The sequence below is a fragment of the Chionomys nivalis genome, chromosome 15 (assembly GCF_950005125.1).
Source record: "Chionomys nivalis chromosome 15, mChiNiv1.1, whole genome shotgun sequence".
NCBI lineage: Eukaryota > Metazoa > Chordata > Mammalia > Rodentia > Cricetidae > Chionomys > Chionomys nivalis.
Window position 1 is genome coordinate 14,385,292 of NC_080100.1, and position 19,322 is coordinate 14,404,613.

The window sequence follows — 19,322 nt, forward strand, 5'->3', positions numbered from 1 at the left end:
ATGCTTTGGCTTGATTATTAACTGACATGGCTCAGTGTGGGTAGCTCCATTCCATATGGCATGACTTTAATTTTATAAAAGCAAAGAAAGTTACCTGAGCATCAGGTGACAAAAAGTAAGCAAGGATCTATGCATTTATTCTCTCTTTGTGAATGTGGTTGTAATGTAGATGTAATCCTTCCAGTGCCTATCTTGGCTTCTCACAGTAATGTACTAAATGCTCTCAAGGTTGTTTCGGTCAGGGATTTTGTCACAGAAACAGAAATTAAACTGAACCAACTGATAAATATAACATTTACTATCACATAACCATAAAATATGATATATAATTTTATGATTTTAAAAATTCACATAGCTTCTCATTTTAAAATTCTACTGAATAATTGTTTAAGATAAAGAAATGATTATATACAAAGTAAATTACTTCTTAGTTAAAGCAAATAATTTGAAAATAAGAGAACTTTTATGAGAAGTGAATTTTTTCTTGGTTCTCTTCACAAGCTGCCTCATTTTCCCTTAATGCCTACATATACATACATACACAGGAAGTTTGCTATTACCCACTGTGAAAGTAGAGTTAGCAATGTACATCAAACAGTAATATTAATACAGAAATCATTTACATATTCTCATTTCACCTGAATAAGTAATGAGTATATTTATCATTTTCTAAATGTATAAGCACCAAAAGTTTTTATGAGGCTCTCCCTTTAATAATTGTTTTAAATGATCACTACATTCACATAAAAAATATTAGATAGTTTTGGTGTCCATGTATTTTATTTAATAACAGTAAACTGAATCAGAAAAGGAGCTAGATAGCTGAAACAAATGGAGACTGTGTCTGAGAAATTGCAATTATACTTGATTTTTGATTTTTTTTATCTACCACAAGGTGATAAATTTGACAAAAGTCTTCTTAATGGTTTTTGTGCATGAAGGACTTGTTTTCATTCTCTTAATGAAGTGCCTCATCAGCCATTCTTTTCCTGTCTAGTGGTCTGAGGCATTGTTACAGCAAGACTTCTGTCTCCAATGAAAATCAATGCCTCTGAAATTTATTATGCAGCTGATGCTTAGAAGAGATTTACCTTTACCTCAAAATAGCAAGGTTCATATCAAATTATAAATACAAAATTATGGAGTTATGAAGCACATACATTTTCTACTGCAAAATAATACTTTTCATATGCATTAGGATTTATCTACCTTACATACAAAATATGTAGAGTTTTAGATTTACTCACATAATTTTATATGTGGTTTTATTTTATAGCAATCATTTTAGCTTATTTATTATGCTAAAATTTATTTTTCCTATATTTTTATTCAGATAATGCTTCCATCCGTCTCAGCTACAATGATTTTTTTTCCTTATTAGATTTCAGTCTTTCTGGGAAATATGTTTGAGTTTGTTTAAGTCACCCACCCTGTAGAATTCATCATCACAACTCTGAGTTTGTGAGCTCTCTTGCTCCACGAGCTACTACACACACCAAGTTTACTTTCTGCTTGTCTTTGTGTCTCTGCAGGGTGTTCCTTAGGGACTAAAGGGGGTTAAGCAACTGATAAGATCAGTGCTTTTATTTGTAGTCATGGTTTTTATTATGGAAAATCTATAAGAAGAAGGAGCAAATAGGGCCTCCATGAGAAGACAGGGAAGGTTCACAGAAGTTTATTTCATAGCCAGGCTGTATATTCTACCTGTTGTTCTATTTCTGAGAAACTTTGTCAACTTTACATTTACAATAGAACTTCATGAATCATTTATTTCTCCAGCTTTTGATTTTTTTTTCTGCAAATATGTGTGATTTTTCCCTAGTAAAACTTCAGTAACTGGTCAAACAATATTCATGTATGTCTTCCCTAATTTTCTCTCCAAGTTCTTAGGTAAATAAATTGTAATCATTATTTCCACAGCCCATAGTCTTTTAAATTGGGTATTCTTGCCTTTAATTTCTGACACTATGTCCAACTGAAAGAGAGTCACCATTTCTAGACCTTCTTCAGTTAAAGACCCCTTCTTAACACATTTCTTAAAGTGGACAAGTGAGAAGACTTAAAGGAGAAAACTGCTGGCTGTCAAGTCTGATGGCTTCAGTTTAATCCCTGATCATTAGAGTTTGGAAGAAGAGAATCAACTTATTCCCACAAACTTTTCACTGATTTTGACACATATGCTACTGTAGTATGAGTATGCATAAACACACACACACCCTACATGCCAAATAAAATACAGTATCTTAAAAATATTTCTTCAAAACTTTATTTTGAGACTTTTCTTCTTTGAGATTTCTCTAATTTAGAATTGATAAAAGAACATTATATGATGTGTATAAAATTTTTAAGCAAGTAATGTAAAATACAATGAATTCACTTGAAGATATAAATTTAAATTTTCCATTTGAACAAGGATGATGCCAATGCAAATGCCAAAATGGATAAGAAAAAGCCCAAGAGTTCTCAACTTTCAGGAAAAATCAAGGAAAAGTAGAAGAAAGGCATCTTTCCCCCAAAAAACAGTACATCTTGGTTGCCCAATGTCAAATGATCAGTCACATAACATAAATTCAAGTAACAATATAACAATATATGGACTAGTTGATTATATTTAGGAATGCATATTAATTTGTGTATTTTCATATGCATAAAATAATAACTAGTAAAAAAGGAAGCAATGAATTTGAAAAAAATGAAGAAAAGTATATGGGAAGATTTGAAGAGAGAGAAAGGGAATAGGGAAATGTAACTATAATCTCAAAAAAGCTAAAACATTTTATTTTTTTTCTGTTTCTTTTTTTCTAATTTAAAACATTTTATTTTAATTTAAATGTATTCCTTCTATTTTGTTTACAATTTTATATTATACTAAGCTACCATATTTATATTGAAATCTATTTTAACCTATAATTAATAATTATTTTAATAAGTGCTATTCAGAAGTTCCTATTTAATTGTGATATGTGATGTCTTGTTTGTTCACTGGTGAGAGTAACTGTCTCCTTAATGAAACTCAGCATTTACAACCAGATAGTCTGAACAGGAAACTTCATATCATTCAATCCTGGAGCCCTGGCTCAATTGTGAATACTGACTTACTAAATACAGGCCTCAGAACTGATCTCTCTTGACGCAAATTGAAAAGAGAGAAGAATTGAATAAAGAAAGAAAACATAAAACTGACCATATGTATATATCCAAGCACTTATTATGCTATGTATTTTAAAGCTAGTTTTGAAATTTGAAATTCATATGTGAACTTGTTCAAAACAGAACAAAATAGAACCAACCCACCAAACAAACAGAAAACATTAAAAAAAATGGGTCTGCATATAAAGAACATTTCTAAAAGAACCAGTTTTTGGTTAATTAGGTTCCCAAGTGCTCAGTTTCCCTCATTGCAAGCATACGTGGCGTATTTCTCAAAACCAAGCCTCTGTACTACTTCTGCCGGTAACAAAGGAAAGAACAGATGCTTCTGAGTCATGGTTAAACAATAAAATTGAACACAACCTAGAAATCTGACATGAAATAATAAATGAAAATATGAGTTTAGACTGATGAATAAAACATTAGACATGAGATTTTTTTTAAAAAAGGTAAATAACTCCTAGTTAACAAGTTTGGACCTCTTACATAGATATGCAAACAGTTATATTTACACAAAGCTCGGGAAATATTTAAGTATTTACTCAGTAAAAGAAAATATACCTCCAGCAGTCATATAAGTTGGTATCTCTTTTTTCAAATGATGGCTCACTGATTTTATATGACTACAATGAAATAGGCAATATTTGATTCCAAAATTTAATTAAAGTTGAATTTTTTTGAGAGAGTGGTGATAATGTTGTGACAAATTAAAATATTACCTGTCTTGGGATCAATAGAGAAGTAAGGTTGGCCCTGAAGAATGCTGTAAACAACTCTGGCACTGTTTCCATAGGTGGGGTCATCCGCATCTGTGGCCTTGACCTGGAGCACATAGGCACCTGCAAAGTAACATAATGTTATTTTCCTAGATATAGATAAAAGTCACACTTGACTGCTCTATGAATGTTTTGAGTACATTTGGTCCCCAACAATTACTAAAGCAATATAATCAAAATATTGAGCAGTTACAAGTCCAAGTGACGGTGGTTAACCCTCAACCAAACACGAATTGTATTATCTTAAATACTGAACAAAGGTAGCAAAAACAAAAGAAGAACCCTTGAAGCTACTGGCAATAATGCTAATATTATTTCATGGCAACAATCCAAAATTTATTTATTTTATTGGTTTTTATTGAGCTCTACATTTTTCTCTGCTTCCCTCCCTGCCTCTCTCCTCCCCCATTCAACCCTCCCCCCGAGGTCCCCATGCTCCGAATTTACTCAGAGAATATTGTCTTTTTCTACTTCCCATGTAGATTAGATCTATGTAAGTCTCTCTTAGTGTCCTCATTGTTGTCTAATTTCTCTGGGATTGTGATTTGTATGCTGGTTTTCTTTGTTTTATGTTTAAAAACCACTTACGAGTGAATACATGTGATAATTATACAAAATTTAATTTTTATAGTGCAAATATAATGGGATACTGTGATCTCGTAAGTCTACTATGAGTTGGTAACCATGTAAAAGCAAAGAAAATGTTGAAGAGACATCCACACTGTGGAGGCAAGAAAGCCCTACTACCATGAGCTAAAAATTGGAAAGATGCTAAGTAACCATTAGCCAATGAATAAATAAAATAATAAAGTACATAAACACGGTGTGATACAACAAAACTATGAAAAATACCGGAATCCTGGTGTTTGAAGTAACACAAAAGACTTTGAGTTCTTTGTCTTAAGTGGAATAAGCCACCCGAAGAGAGAAAAACACCAAATGATCACACAAATGTATGTGATCAAAAATAATCAGCCACACAGAAACTAAAGATTTAAGGGTGTTTACAAGAGGTCTGGGGATGTAGTGAGAGAGGATGAATCTTGGTCAATGCTTACTGAGTTTCACTTGCACAGGGACAAGCAATTTTGGTGCACTATTGCAGAGTGAGGTAACCATGATAAAATAACAAGCTTTAGATGTCAAAAACTAGAAGAAAGTTTTATTAAATTTTTACAATATAGAAATGAAAAACATTTGAGATGAATAAATAATTATATTTAACTTGATTTTATGATTAAATGTACCATATATGAGAACTCTTTTTGTATTTCATGAATATTTGCAATTTTGTCTATAAATTATGTTCTATGTTTTATGTTTAATGAATGTGTGCATATAAACTATAACAAGTGAACAAGCTTTAAAATGTAGACAACAATAGAGTTGCTGTTGGATTTGATACATATACCAAATACATTTTAAAAGCTGTTTGTTTCCAGTACATAGATCATTGAACTGAAAGGCATAGCAACATTTTTATTGATTTACATACCAAGAAAAACGTTGGTTACCATTTACATGAGCTCATATGCTTATTGTGGATGCTTGAAATTCATGATTAAAATATCAATAGAGGAGCTAAAAGGTTTAGAGGCTGCTAAGTGATATATAACTTCATTTACAAATCAGTAATGGCCTCTTACCATTAGGAAGCCTTTAATTAGAAACCAATATTAAAGAAATCAAGAAAGCAAAAATGATCGCAAATAGTGACACTGTCCAAAAGCAGGAGAGGGTCTCTAGGTCTCCGGACCCAATTAATTGCAAGTTTTTGGCCATAGGAAATGATTATAGCCAAATCAAACTATTTGAATCTTTTCTCATTTTCCTAGAATTGTGCATAGACTTAGCTACTAAGAAGAACAAGATGTTTTTACTAGACCGTTGAGCTGTACTTCTTCTTCTTATTTCAATTAAAATGTAATTTTATCACTTTATTATTCCTCTCTTCTTTTTATCACTCCCCCATCAGATCCTCTCTTTTATTCATATAAAATGCTTATACATATGCATGTAAATGAACATACAGCCAATAGTATTTGATGAATATGTCTGCTTCCAGGCAGGACTCCTTGAATCACCATACAGGGGGCTCATCCCTGGGAAAGACATTTACCCTCCTCTATGATTGTTAGTTGTCTAAGCTCTTGATCTAGCATTTAAAATTTCCCTCTCTACACTCAAATGTCAACTGGTTTTTGAGTCTTTCAGGTCTTGCTTAGGGAACCATGTTCTTGTTATTTTATGGGTGTAGTTTCTCATAATCACCATATAGCACAGTCTCATAGCATTCTTTCTGATCTTCTGGATCTTGAAATCTTTCTATTCCCCATTTCAGAATTTTCCCTGAGTCTTAATTTCTAGAAAAGACCATGTTCCTTTTTAAATTATTATTATTATTATCAACTCAACTTCAAATTCCTCTTCCTCCTCTCCTCCACATCCCTCCCCCCACCTCCCCTCTGACCTACCATCCACTCCATTTCCTTTCAGAAAAGGGCAATCTTCCCATGGATAGCAACAAAATAGGGTATTTCAAATTTCAGTAACATTATGCACTTCTTCTTGTTTTAAGGCTAGCCATGCAAGCCAGTATGAGAATTAGGATTACAGAAGCCAGAAAAAGTCAGAGACAGTCCATGTTCCCACTGTTAGTAGCCTCACGAGACGACCAAGCTTCACAACTGTAACATATATACAGAAGGCCTTGGTCAGTTCTGTGCAGGCTCCCTGGGTGCCAGTGCTGTTCTTTGAGCCCTATAAGGCTAAAATGGCAGATTCTTTGAGTTCTTTTTGTGGTATCCTCAATCCCTCTCTATCTTAAAATCCTTCTGTCCATTCTTCCACAGAATTCCATGAGCTCTTCCTAATACTTAGTTGTGGGTTTCTGCTTCTCTTCCCACAAGAAAACACATGTTCTTAAAGATACTGTAGAATTTGTATGTTGATTAAGTCCATTTGAGATAACCAGAACTATTAACATAGACTGGAAAAGACATCGCCCATTAGTGTTCCACAGAGTGTTGGGTAAGTCTCTCCAACTACAATTCTAGGATCAGAGCTGTCCATTTTTCTTTTCTTGGCGCCTCATCCGACAAAGCTTTTCCTTGCTCCAGAGTAACCTCAGTACATTTAATCGTGTGGCATTGACTCATGATTCTTTATTTGGTCCAAGGAGACAGAAGCAATTTGAGGTCATAAAATCTCTTGCTACATATGAACTAAACATTTTAGACTATACATATTTACACCTCTTGATCAAGTATTACATTGATGGATAAGAGCATCTATTTTTATGAGCACTTCATCTCGTATCTGTATGCCAAAAATTCTATTCCATGAATATCAATGCAAATGAAAATGCTTCCTGCAAGAGTGCTCTGAACTTCAATTTATGGCAGGGCACAATGCTGCATCTTTCCTGCCTAATACCATTTGAAAGTGTCTTCACAGATACTGTTAAGAAATTCAACAGAAATTATGATAAAACGTGTGAGATTGTAATGCATTTACTCAGTGGCTCTCAGAATCTAATAGCTATTGCATTTATTTCCTGTGTCGCAACATGTTCTTAAAAGAACACTGAAATTTCAGCTAATTCAAACACATTCAGAGAAATTGCTATGGACTGAAATATATGACAATTTAGATCTCATTTAATAACTATAAAGATATGTAACATGATTGCTTTTACTTGATTAGACTGCTTAGTCACGACAAGTATTAGATGGAGTACCCATTTATCAGTCATTTATCTATCACCCTGTTCAGTTATATGTAGCAAAATTATTATGTTTAATATGTTTATAAATTACATATATTATATAATAGTATATATTTATATGTATATGAAAAATCTGAATCCTGGAATCAACTAAGTAGATTTAGCATCTATCAAATATTACTAAATAATAATGAAATTTTCACAAATTTACATTTCTAAACTTCGATAAGATAAAAATATAGTTTTCACAGATAATTTATAACCCTGTTGTGAACCTTAGCATATATTGTAAACTACTCATGTGTGAATTCATATAACACTATGTACATTATGCTTCTCAAATCTAATCTGAAGACGTCAATAAGATCAAGTGTAAACACAGCTCCTGCCCTCCTTTTCCTGGATAGCATTGATTGTTTAAGTGTTGCGTAAGTATTACATTTCACGATGGTCTAACAGGAAGAGTCTTGCAGTGTCCTGCTAGGAAAGGCTTCTTGTCTATGACTACTATGTGCAAATGATTAAGGTGCCTAATGTTCTTTCAATAATTTGAAGGACACATGGCAGGAGAAAGCCACACAAGAAGCCACAGAAAGGAAATGAATATTCTTGATTAAATTTGAACAAATCTCAACCTCCAAACACTGTGATGATTTGAGGACATAAATTCTGTGTCATGTGCTATTTTGGACTCTAAGTTAGAGTGAAGATTCCTGTTTCTTACAATTCACAAAATTTTGATAAGTCATTGAAACCTATTCTTGGTCACATCAGTTTTATAAAGGAAATATAAGTAGTCAAAACCTTCAAGAAAGTCATTTATGAATTAGCTCATGTGAAAATCCCTGAGAAAAATAAATGATGTAAAATACAATTTCATAAAAAAAACCTCTACCATTTCTTCAGCTATAATGAAAGGAAGAGGCACCAGTGCATATTAAAAAGAACGACGACTCGGTTTTTCCACAGTAACCTCCATATTACTGAAGATGAGTCTTTTGGACATGGGAGTTTTCAGCTATCACTACTCAAAACCTCTAAGGTAACATGAACAGCTGTTTTACAGTGTGAGTAGCAAGATTATTTGCAGCCTGAAATCCTTGTTTTTTCCACTTAAAATGCATTCAATTTCTCCAAAAATCTTCTGGGTAATCCTTTTCACCCACAGAGCTTTGTCACTTAATTTAAAGGAGGTGGTTGTATGGGAGTCTCACTGGAAAATAGACAAGTGAGTTTCGCTAAGATAATAATAACAATAAAAGGAATTAGGCAGGATTACACCTACTTCTTGCTGTTTGCTTCTTGGATTAAGACTGAACTCCAATTCTCTTTTCACTGTCTACATCAACCCTGGAAGAATTAGATGTTCACTAAGTATACTTCACAGAGTGACTCCATCAGAGCTTTCCTTAATTGGGGTGTTAGTCTTCTTGGAGCCCAGCATTACCCTTGGATGATTGTTAGTCTATACACATGTTCCTTCAGTTTCCTCAGTACTGATTCTGCTATACTGAATTCTTCTCCAAAGAAAGAATGGTGTTCCATATATTCCTGTTTGCTTGATGGTATTTAATTTCTTGATAAAAATCTCTTTAAATTGTCTCTGTTAATGACTTTCTCAACATCATTTATTCTGGCTCTCACTTGCTTCTCTGGTGATTTCTCTTCCTCAAAGAGTTCTTTTCTCCTCCCTGCATTAAAACGTTCATGTGTCCCAAATCCAAAGAAGCTAAGTACCAAGGAGGTCTTAAGCGGGAATGCTTGCATCTCCCTGGGAAGGAATAATAGATTTCTTGAGTATATTAGAAGTGGCTAAGGATAGGAACAGGAGGGATCAGGTGGAGTAAGTGGAATGGAAAGTACTGAAAGAGATGACTGAAAATGGGGTGCATTGTGGGTTGAGGGAGAAACAATGCAATGGAAAATCCCAGGAATCTACAAGGGTGACCATATTTAAGACTCTTAGCAATAGCAGACGGTAGCTTGAACTGGCCATCTTCTGTAACCAGGAAAGATTTCGAGGGATTGGAACTCGAACCCAGCCATATAACCTTTGACATAAAATTCGTCCTGCCTACAAGGTGAACTAGGGTAAAGGTGGCACAGAAATTATGGTAATGGCCAAACAATGACTAGCACAGCAGGAGGACTAAGCTGCAAGTATCAGCCCAAACCTCACACTGACTGGAATGTCAGGACTCAGAAGTTGGATATGCAGAGACCTAGAAAAGAACCAAATATAACTGGAACACAAAATAAAACAAAAATCAGTGTAATGGTGCCTAATGATATTCTGCTATACTCGCATATTAGTGCCTAGAGCATTGCCACCAGAGAGACTTCACTCAGTAACTGATGGAAACACATGTACAGATCCACTGCCAAATATTAGGTAGAGTTCTAGGAGTCCTGCAGGAGAGGGGGGAGAAGGGATTTTGGAAACTAGAGGGGTCAAGGACATCACAAGAAAATTCACAGAATTATAAGGACTTACAGAGAATGAATGGACAAAAAAGTAGCTACACAGAACTGACCCAGGCCCTCTGCATAAGTTACAGTTGTATGGTTTGGTTTTCTTGTGGGACTCCTAACCCTGGTAACAGGGGTAGTCTCTTACTCACTTGTTACCCTTTTGGACTCTGATCTTCATACTGAGCTGCCTTGTCTAGCTTTAATATAAGGAGGGGTGCCTAATCTTACTACAATTTGATATGCCATGCTTTGTTGATATCCATGGGAGAAGGTGAGGAGGGATTGGGAGGGGAGGAAGCAAGGGAAACGGCAGTCAGGATGTAAATAATATCACTAACATTTTAAAAATCATTTGAAAAAGTTAAAAAAAAATTATGTGTCCTAAATTTTTTTTTCTCTCTTATTTGACTTAGTTAATAGTCCTCTTCATGTACATCCCGGGGTGCCATTGACAGACCTAGATCAATATTCTTATATTCATGTTTCTTCACTGTAACAATTTGAGTTAACTTCCTTAAAATAAACTTGGATTATATTTTAAATTTTTTATTCAATATTTAAAATTATTATCATTTATGTACACTGTCTTTCTCATTGAAAATATATTGTTAAGCCTCCCATAAGCTTCAGCCACATTTGTCTCTTTATTCATTTATTTTTGAGAATTTATTTATATCCTTTCCTCCCTATTTTCTCTGTGGTAATTTGAAAGTAATTGGCCTCCAAAAGCTCAAAGGGGAAGATTATTATGATGTGTGGCCCTTTTTGAGTAGATGTGGCCTTGTTAGAGAAGGTAAAGCCTTCTTGAAGGAAGTTCAACCTCAATTTTCATCATCACTTTCTTTTTTTCCATGTTTTCTAGATGGTTTTTATTTCTTGTTTCTAATCATTTATCATAGATATATTAGTATTTACTCACTGTGACCCAGAGAGTAAATTTTGTTTAGCAATAACACTAATTTTGTTTACTAATTTTTGAACTTATATGGACTCCTCAGGTTTTTAATTATTCATTCAAACATCACTTTTTGGTATATTATGACACTGTTTATTCTCTGTTTTGTTGAGACAAGGGTTTCTGGTTGTCCTGGAACTAACTCTGTCTTAGAACCAGACTGGCCTAGAACTCATAAAGATCAGTCTGGTCGGCCCCCCAGACCTGGGATTAAACACATGTGGTACCACACCCAGCACTGTTTACTATCTTAAGAGAAATAGCCAGGTGGTGCTGGTGCAGGCCTTTAATCCCAGAATTTGGGAGGTAGAGGCAGGTGGATCTCTTTAAGTTTAAGGCGAGTATAGTCAAAAAGAGATAGTTTCAGGACAGGCACCAAAGTTATTCAGAGAAACTGTTTCAAAAAATTTACATACATACGTACATGCATACACACATGTACGTATGTATGTAAAATCTTTGAGTTTTGCATATGTCAATAGCTTTTATTTAGAGTTCTTGTTATTAGTTCTTTGTACGATTAATATCCAGGTTATCATCATCATCACTTTCTTAAATGATTATCTTGCCTCTGAATGTCTCTACGTTTCCACATGTATCTCCCACACTACCCAACTGTTCTCTATTGCCTCAGTAAAAGAAAGGTCTCTTATACACAGAGTGCTGTTTTTGATCTCTTCTTGATACATGCTGCCATGGAATGCAGTATGTATCCACTTTACATCCACTTTACAGACAGGTTTTAATACCTCCTCTTTCAGAAATTCAGCTCTATGTGTTAAGAGTACCTCAATCTCATCTCTCATTTTCTACTTAATTTACTTTGAATGTATTAGTGGCGGTAAGAAATTAATAATGTGTTGTTTTCTTCAGGAAAAAACTAGAAATAATTGTAGAGTTTGGCACACGATTTTTAACTTCATAGGTGTTCGTTGTGTATGTGAGTATAAGAACAAAGTTGAGCTGGGCGGTGGTCCCACACGCCTTTAATCCCAGCACTAGGGAGGCAGAGGCAGGCATGTTTCTGTGAGTTTTAGGCCAGCCTGTTCTATAAGAGTTAGTTCCAGGACAGGCTCCAAAGATACAGAGAAACCTGTCTTGTAAAAAAAAAAAATACAAGTGGAAAAAATAAAACAAATATTTGTGGCATAAAAGGAGAAAAAGAATAATAAAATGTTTTTGAATAACCAATATTTAGAGTGCTTGATAAAGGCCTAGGTACATGACTCCAGAAAATTCTTACTATGCAATCATGAGGAGCTATGTTCCATTGCCAGCACAAACACACATACACACACACACACACTCACTCATGCACACTCACATGCACACATATCTAATTATACTGCAGTGTAGGTATTGCAGCTTTTTCAGCTGGTTAATTCAAATAATTGGATCAAGAAGAGAGATACATAGAAAGAACAGCTAAGAAGAAAAGGAGGAAGAAAATTAGGAGCAGATATGATTAAACTAACATGTATACAGAGGGATGAAATTTTCATTTCTTTTTAAAAAAGAAAAAGAAATAGTGTATTTTAGGTCCAGTTAAAGGAGATTGTTCCACGATAGCAGAGAGGATCTGCAGGTATGTGTGGGAAGTGTGCTGGAAAAAGTCTTCCTGGTCATATTGCATCCATACTAAAGAACTGGAGTGGAAGGACTGGGCTCAAAGCTACACACCTTTGAGAGCTGTCCCAGTGCCACCCCCTTTCTCCAGCAAGGCTTTCTTTCATTGAAGGCACACAAAATTCCTATACAGTACCACAATCTGAGGACCAAGTTTTCAAACACATGAACTTATAAGACATATTTCACATTCAAAACACAATCAGTACTATTCCACAAATTAAATGATCTTTAAATACCAGTCTTTACAAATGATCTAGTAGATCATATAACAGTTGTATCATTATAAATAAAGTCACAATATGTATTATTGCATAAGCAATTTTATTCATAATTGAGATTCAATCCATTTTAAATAAATACAAAGTACTTGAAATAAAGAAAAACATACATGATTATATATTTAAGATAAAAATAACATGGATGTTGTTCATTAAAAAGATAGGATATAAGTATTTCTCATTATCCATAACAATTACATGCTGTATTACCTAGAAAGGCTTCAATAAAAAAAAAGGGAAATGATCCCTGCCCATATTTTTTAGCAAATAACATTAGGCTAATATATATTATATATATATTATATATATATATATTATATTATATAATATATATGTGTGTGTCTGTAGGTATATATATGTATATGTATATATATACACACATATATATTTGTTTTTATTTCTGAAAGAAAAACTGCTTTACAACTTTATTTATTTTCTTTCCTTTAAGAAGTGTAGCTAATTAAAAGAGCTCCTTGAGAAGAACGGGAGCTGTGGTTCCTGTCTCACTGCAAAGGTGCATTGCAATGAGATTGTGAGGCCTCAGTTCACTGGACATATTTCCTCACAGATCACTACTGTTTATAGCAGACCTGTAGTTGGAGAAAAGACAGCATTGCATTTGTGAAACTTGGTCTCATAAAAACATGACAAATAAAATTCTCTGAAGCTCAACCCTGTTAGTTGTTTGGAAAATAAAATATTTTACTGAAAGAAGCCTTTTTTCCAATGTACACATTCATTTGTCTGACCCCGGCAAGAAAGTTCCCCACACTATTAAGACATTTACTGCTTAGCAAACCCAGAAAGATGCACTCTCCAGACTTTTTAAATTCCAAACCCCTTAAAATTTAGTTTTGCTTTCTTTGTTTTCGCTACTTTTTCTGCTGTGTATTGAAGTGTGTGCATTTATAAAAGCAACAGCAGTGCTCTTGGGTTTCAATATAAATGATGGATAATGACTTCCTTTACTAAGAACACTTTGTATTCGCATCATAGGCCAAAGCTGTTTATTCTTAGCATGCAAGTTCCCCCACCCTGACAACATCTGACATTTATTGCCTACAGAAATAGGTAACACATCAGTTGTAGTCTAGGACACTTCCCCTTACAACTATATTTGTCTAACAGAAGATAAATGTAAAGATCATTTCTGTCACACAGGAAATGTTGGAAGCAAATTTAACTGATATTAAATGCATCAAGTTTTCCAACGACTATCCTACTTCTATGCACTCTTTTCTATTCAGAAACCAAACACAGTTCTAGAAGTGCATTTGTTTAACACATAGTAATTTTCTTTCTTAAAATCTATCTTTGTCTCTCTGAACCTCTCTCTAATTTTCTTTTTCTCTCTCCTTTTTTTCTTTCTCTCTCCTCTTCCCTCTCCCCTTCTCTCTCCTCTCCCCTCTCCCCTCCCCCCTCTCCCCTCCCTCCCTCTCCCTTCTTCCTTCCCCCCCTTCTCCCTCCCTCTCAGTGTGCATGCCATAATCATAGGTGCCTTCAAGGTCATAAGATGTCAGAGCTTGGCAAGTTGAAGTTATGACTGCAAGAAGTGGGCGTTGGGAAAGAAATAGATGTTCCACTGGAAGAACAGGATGTGTTCTTTACTTTTGAGCCACATCTGCTTCCCCCAACAAATATTTCCTTTTCCGTGCTCACATGTTGCCTGTCCTTTAGTGATTAAGATCTCTTTCATATACATTCATGGATTCCTCACTCCCACATTTCCATAATACATCATCATAACTTTTTGGAGGAATTCTTCAGTGACTGTTTTATACTCTATACTTTCATTGATGTTATGAATGGGGAAAGTTAATTATTTGATATTTGATACAATAATGAAGGGGAAATAAAAAATAAAACCTGAAGTTTACTGTCAGTTATTTTATGTGAAAAACAACTTTACTGGTATTTTTATGCATCTTTACTATTATAACTCCTACAGAGCTATAATCTCAATGGACAAGAAAAAGATAATTACTATTTTCATATTTTATCATATTTGCACAATTAGGAAATGTGTTACATTCATTAAGACATATTTTTAGAGGTAGAATAGCTCATTATGCATTTTCTGAAGCAATGATGTGTGTAAAATACAAGATGATACTTTCCATGTATTTGTAAATGAGAAAAACAATAAAAACTAGTTTTATTAAACTAGACTAATATGAAAAATGATAGATGAGAGAGAACATGCACCATTTGCCTTTGTGGTCTGTGTTATATCACTCAATATAATAAGTTCTAGATCAATCAATTTATCAGTAAATTTCATTTTTCTTTACAGCTAATAGTATTTTTTTGTGTAGATATACTACAATTTTCTCATCCTTTCATTTATTAAAGAACATTTAAATTGTTTCTATTTCCTGACTATTGTAAATAGGCAGTAGTAGCCATTGCAATTAAGATATATTAAAATATTAACGGAAGCAAATATATGTTCTGGCAGAAAATGTAACTACTACTTCTGAGAAATAATAAAGATGAAAATTTAAGAAATTTAGAAATAATCAAACAAATTTACAATAATAATTCTTTTTTATGGTTGGTATACCTTCTGTAATTTTCCTTTTATATAAAATGTATACAAACACCATGATGTTTTGATAGAATGTTTTGTAGGTGATCACAATTATGATGGATGATAAATAAGTTCAGATATTAAGATATATCAATTTACCTAGACATCTTAAAAGAAACATTCACCTGTTCTATACTGAGATGAATTTGCATATATTGTAATTGCAGTTCATATATCTTCATGACATATATGTTCTTATTATTTTTAGGATCATTACAACATTTTAGATAAAGCAGAATTAGGAAATTTGGTGTCTATAAAAGATATATTGAATATTTGATAATATACCATTACCCTTTGTCCCCCTCTACGTTAACTTACAAACACTGAAATTTTACACTTATTTTGGGAAAACATTACAAATAAATATTAACATTCCAAATTTGATAGTCTCATAATTACCAGTGGGTACTTAATCTTACATTTTTAACTCTATTTTGTGTATCAATAGAAGGTGTTAAATGAACTATATTAGTTCATCTATTCTACTGTAATAAGAAGAAATAGAATTCTTGCATTCAAAACCAAAGCGTGTTCCTCCCTCTATCCTAAAACAAAGCTTCCCTCCATCAATACTGACACAATGAGAAGCAATGTTGCAGTTTGTTGGTGTGGTAAATGTAGTAAACATAATTACAATTAATTCAAGTTGTCTCCCTTTCTATTGTTTCTTTTCACAATAAATACTTTTAAATGCTTGTCAGCGAACTAAACACCAAAGGTCAATATTTTGATAAAGTCATGAAATGTGGCTAAGTTCAAAGTAGCTGAATTACTCTCGAAGGGAAACAACAAGAGCTTTCTCCTAGCAAATCAATACTCCATGGTGAGAGCTTCTATTTTTACTTAACCTTTCCTGCCAACTTCATCTTATTAATTATTTGGGGAAAAAAGGTCCTGGTAAATAGCTGGATGAAATACAAAGTTTAAGAAAGAAGGAAAGAGGAAGACCAGAAAGGAAAGGTGTAAACAAGACATTTTAGTGAAAATACTAAAGAGTCACATCTAGTTTTAACTGCTGCATGCAAGTCTGAATTTTTTTGGAAATGTCCCAAGTCCCCTAAGAAAGTCATGTTTGGCTGATGTGATACATTCCACTTTCAGTTCAGTGTAGATAAAATCTTGCTGTTCGTATAGAAATCAGGTTGAAATTCTTACCATTTCCAATAATAACTAAGGCAATACCACAGCTAAAATCTTCTCTTTGTGGAATGAAAGCTGTGAAAGTTAAAATGATGGAGGGGTGATGCTTAATTTTGTTCAATAATCAAAGATCAGTGATAGATGCACAGCTACTGGAGTTAAAAACAGATACTTTTTGGAGATGAGTCACATGATTATCTACTGTGGCAGTGAACATTCTGGATGGTTCCTATTATATTTTCTGAAATGGAATATCTTCCCTCATTCTCTAAATTTTAGAGAATATTGTAGCCATGGTGGTATCATGTATCAGTGAGAAAGGTCTCATTTTTCGTATTTTACTCAGGTTTCTCAATTGCATGCTTTCTTAACTTGAATAAGTAGTTAATAGGATTATAAAAATAATAAGCTTGACCTATTAGTATAAGTTTTTCCACTGTGGTTTTAAATAGTACATAATATCTCAGTGGTTTATAAAACATAGGAAAATGTTTCATTTGCACAAATGTATGCTACTTATATCATCAGACATTTGTGTCTGTATGAATTCTCTTACATATGCAACCCTTTGGAATCGAATGGGAAGAGTTGTCAGAGATTAGGGCTATCTGTTGTCTGATCTTTATAGGCCATGATGCTGACTTTTATTTAGAAAAAGCAAATTGGTTATCCTATTTGTTTTACCCTACCCACATTCTACAAAACTTTCTTTACCAAGAGTCCATGCTTAGTGACCATACACATCACCTGGTACTGTATCGAAATGAAGGATTTATGGGCCAATGGTTTATGCCTAAACCATACACCACTGATGTGGGATTCCACTCTGTATGCTGTGAATATCACTGGTCAATAAAGGAACTGCTATGGGCCTATAGCAGCTCTATAGGGGAACAGATCTAGGTATGGAAAACTAAATGGAATGCTAAGAGAAAGGAGGCAGAGTCAGAGAGAAACCATAGAGCTGCCACTGGAGACAGATGTGCTAAGATTTTGCTGGTAGGCCACGACCTCCATGGTTAAGTATGGTTTAATGCAAATGGGTCAAATTAAGATGTAAGAGTTATCATATAAGAAGCTAGAGCTAATGGGCCAAGCACCAATGTAAGTAATTTAGTTTCTGTGTGATTATTTTGGGGCTAAGGATACGGGAACCAACAAGTCAGCTTTCTTTCAACACATCACCATTACAACTACACAAAGCACAGTCCTCACTTTACGTGAAAGAATCATGTTGACTGCCATTTCCCCTCCATTTCTATTGTGTCTAAATGTCACCCAAGATAACATTCTGCACATCACTTTCCCGTTTCTATCTTTTTGAATCTCAGTATCTGCCAGTGGTCATCTCATTTTCACTGCACTCCGAATGACCTACAGCAATTTTCATCATTGCCTCTTGGGTTCATTGCGATGTTTCAAGCATTGACGGATTTTTATGAAGGTTGCTTTGCACCGACTATTAAATGGAAACAGTTATCAAAGTAGAAAATAAGGTCTGGGAATTTTGCTAAAAAAGCAGGATAAAAATTGGTCATCACTTGTACCCTTCAAAGCCACTGAATTTTCATTATAATATCATAAACTAGGAATTTTGGAGATATTCAAATTCTCATAATTAGGCATTTTACTATTATATTGTTGGATATGAATACATTTGGAATCACTCTAATCTCTGCTGTTGAAACTGTTTTCAATAGTGTACTATGTAGCTATAATCATTAACTTGAATATAAATAAGCAAGCATGACATTAAGTATCCATTGTATCACCTTTTTCACTAATGGTTTTTGTAGTGCACTAGACTTTAAAGCATTGGTTCTCAACAAATGGATCATGACTCCTTTGGGGGTCAAACAATTCTTTCACCGGGGTTACATAGCAGATATCCTGCTCATCAGATATTTATATTACGATTTATAACAGTGGCAAAAATACAGTCATGAAGGAGAAATGACAATGAATTTATGCTTGGGGTTCACCACAACTTGAAGAACTATATTAAAGGGTGGCAGTGTTATGAAGATTGAGAACCACTAGTGGACTACTGAGGGAAATATAGAAATAGAATAAATACTTCCTTAGGCAAATTAAGCAAGGATATTTTCTATGTTTTTCTTAACTATCACCATGGAATAAAAGTGTATGAATGCATGTGCATGTGTGTGTGTTTGTGTGTGTGTGTTGTGTGTGCGTGCGCTTGAGAATGTGCAAGTATCTGTGTGTGTATGAGATTTCTGATGCACGTACCTGGGAAACCAGAGTTTAACTTTAGGTACTCTTCTGTATTGTTCTGTACCTTATGCAGACTAGCTCTCTTATTGATCGTGGCTCTCATCATTTCTACTAGTCTGGTTAATCAGAAACCCCTTTGAATTGTCCTGTCTACAGTCATGGAGTGACAAGCATGGGACAAAGCATTCAGCTTTTCCCCTGAGTGCTGGGCACCTGACTGAGGTCCTCATGCTTTCACAGCAAGCACTGAGCGATCTTTCTATGCTTCTTCAAGGAGTTAAAAACATAACATAGAAGAGTAAATCAAAGTTATTATTATTACTATTATTATTATTTTATTTTTATTATCAGCTGTAAAATATTAAAT

General features: G+C 34.1%; 1 protein-coding gene across 1 annotated transcript in view; it reads right to left on the reverse strand.

Annotated features, from left to right (window-relative positions):
* The window catches only part of Cdh12 (cadherin 12), a 771,364-nt gene that overhangs the window by 76,958 nt on the left and 675,084 nt on the right, over positions 1-19,322 (reverse strand). The window contains exon 6 of the mRNA XM_057789913.1: positions 3,870-3,989. Coding sequence (XP_057645896.1) covers positions 3,870-3,989 — 120 coding nt within the window. The remainder of the gene's footprint in view (positions 1-3,869; positions 3,990-19,322) is intronic.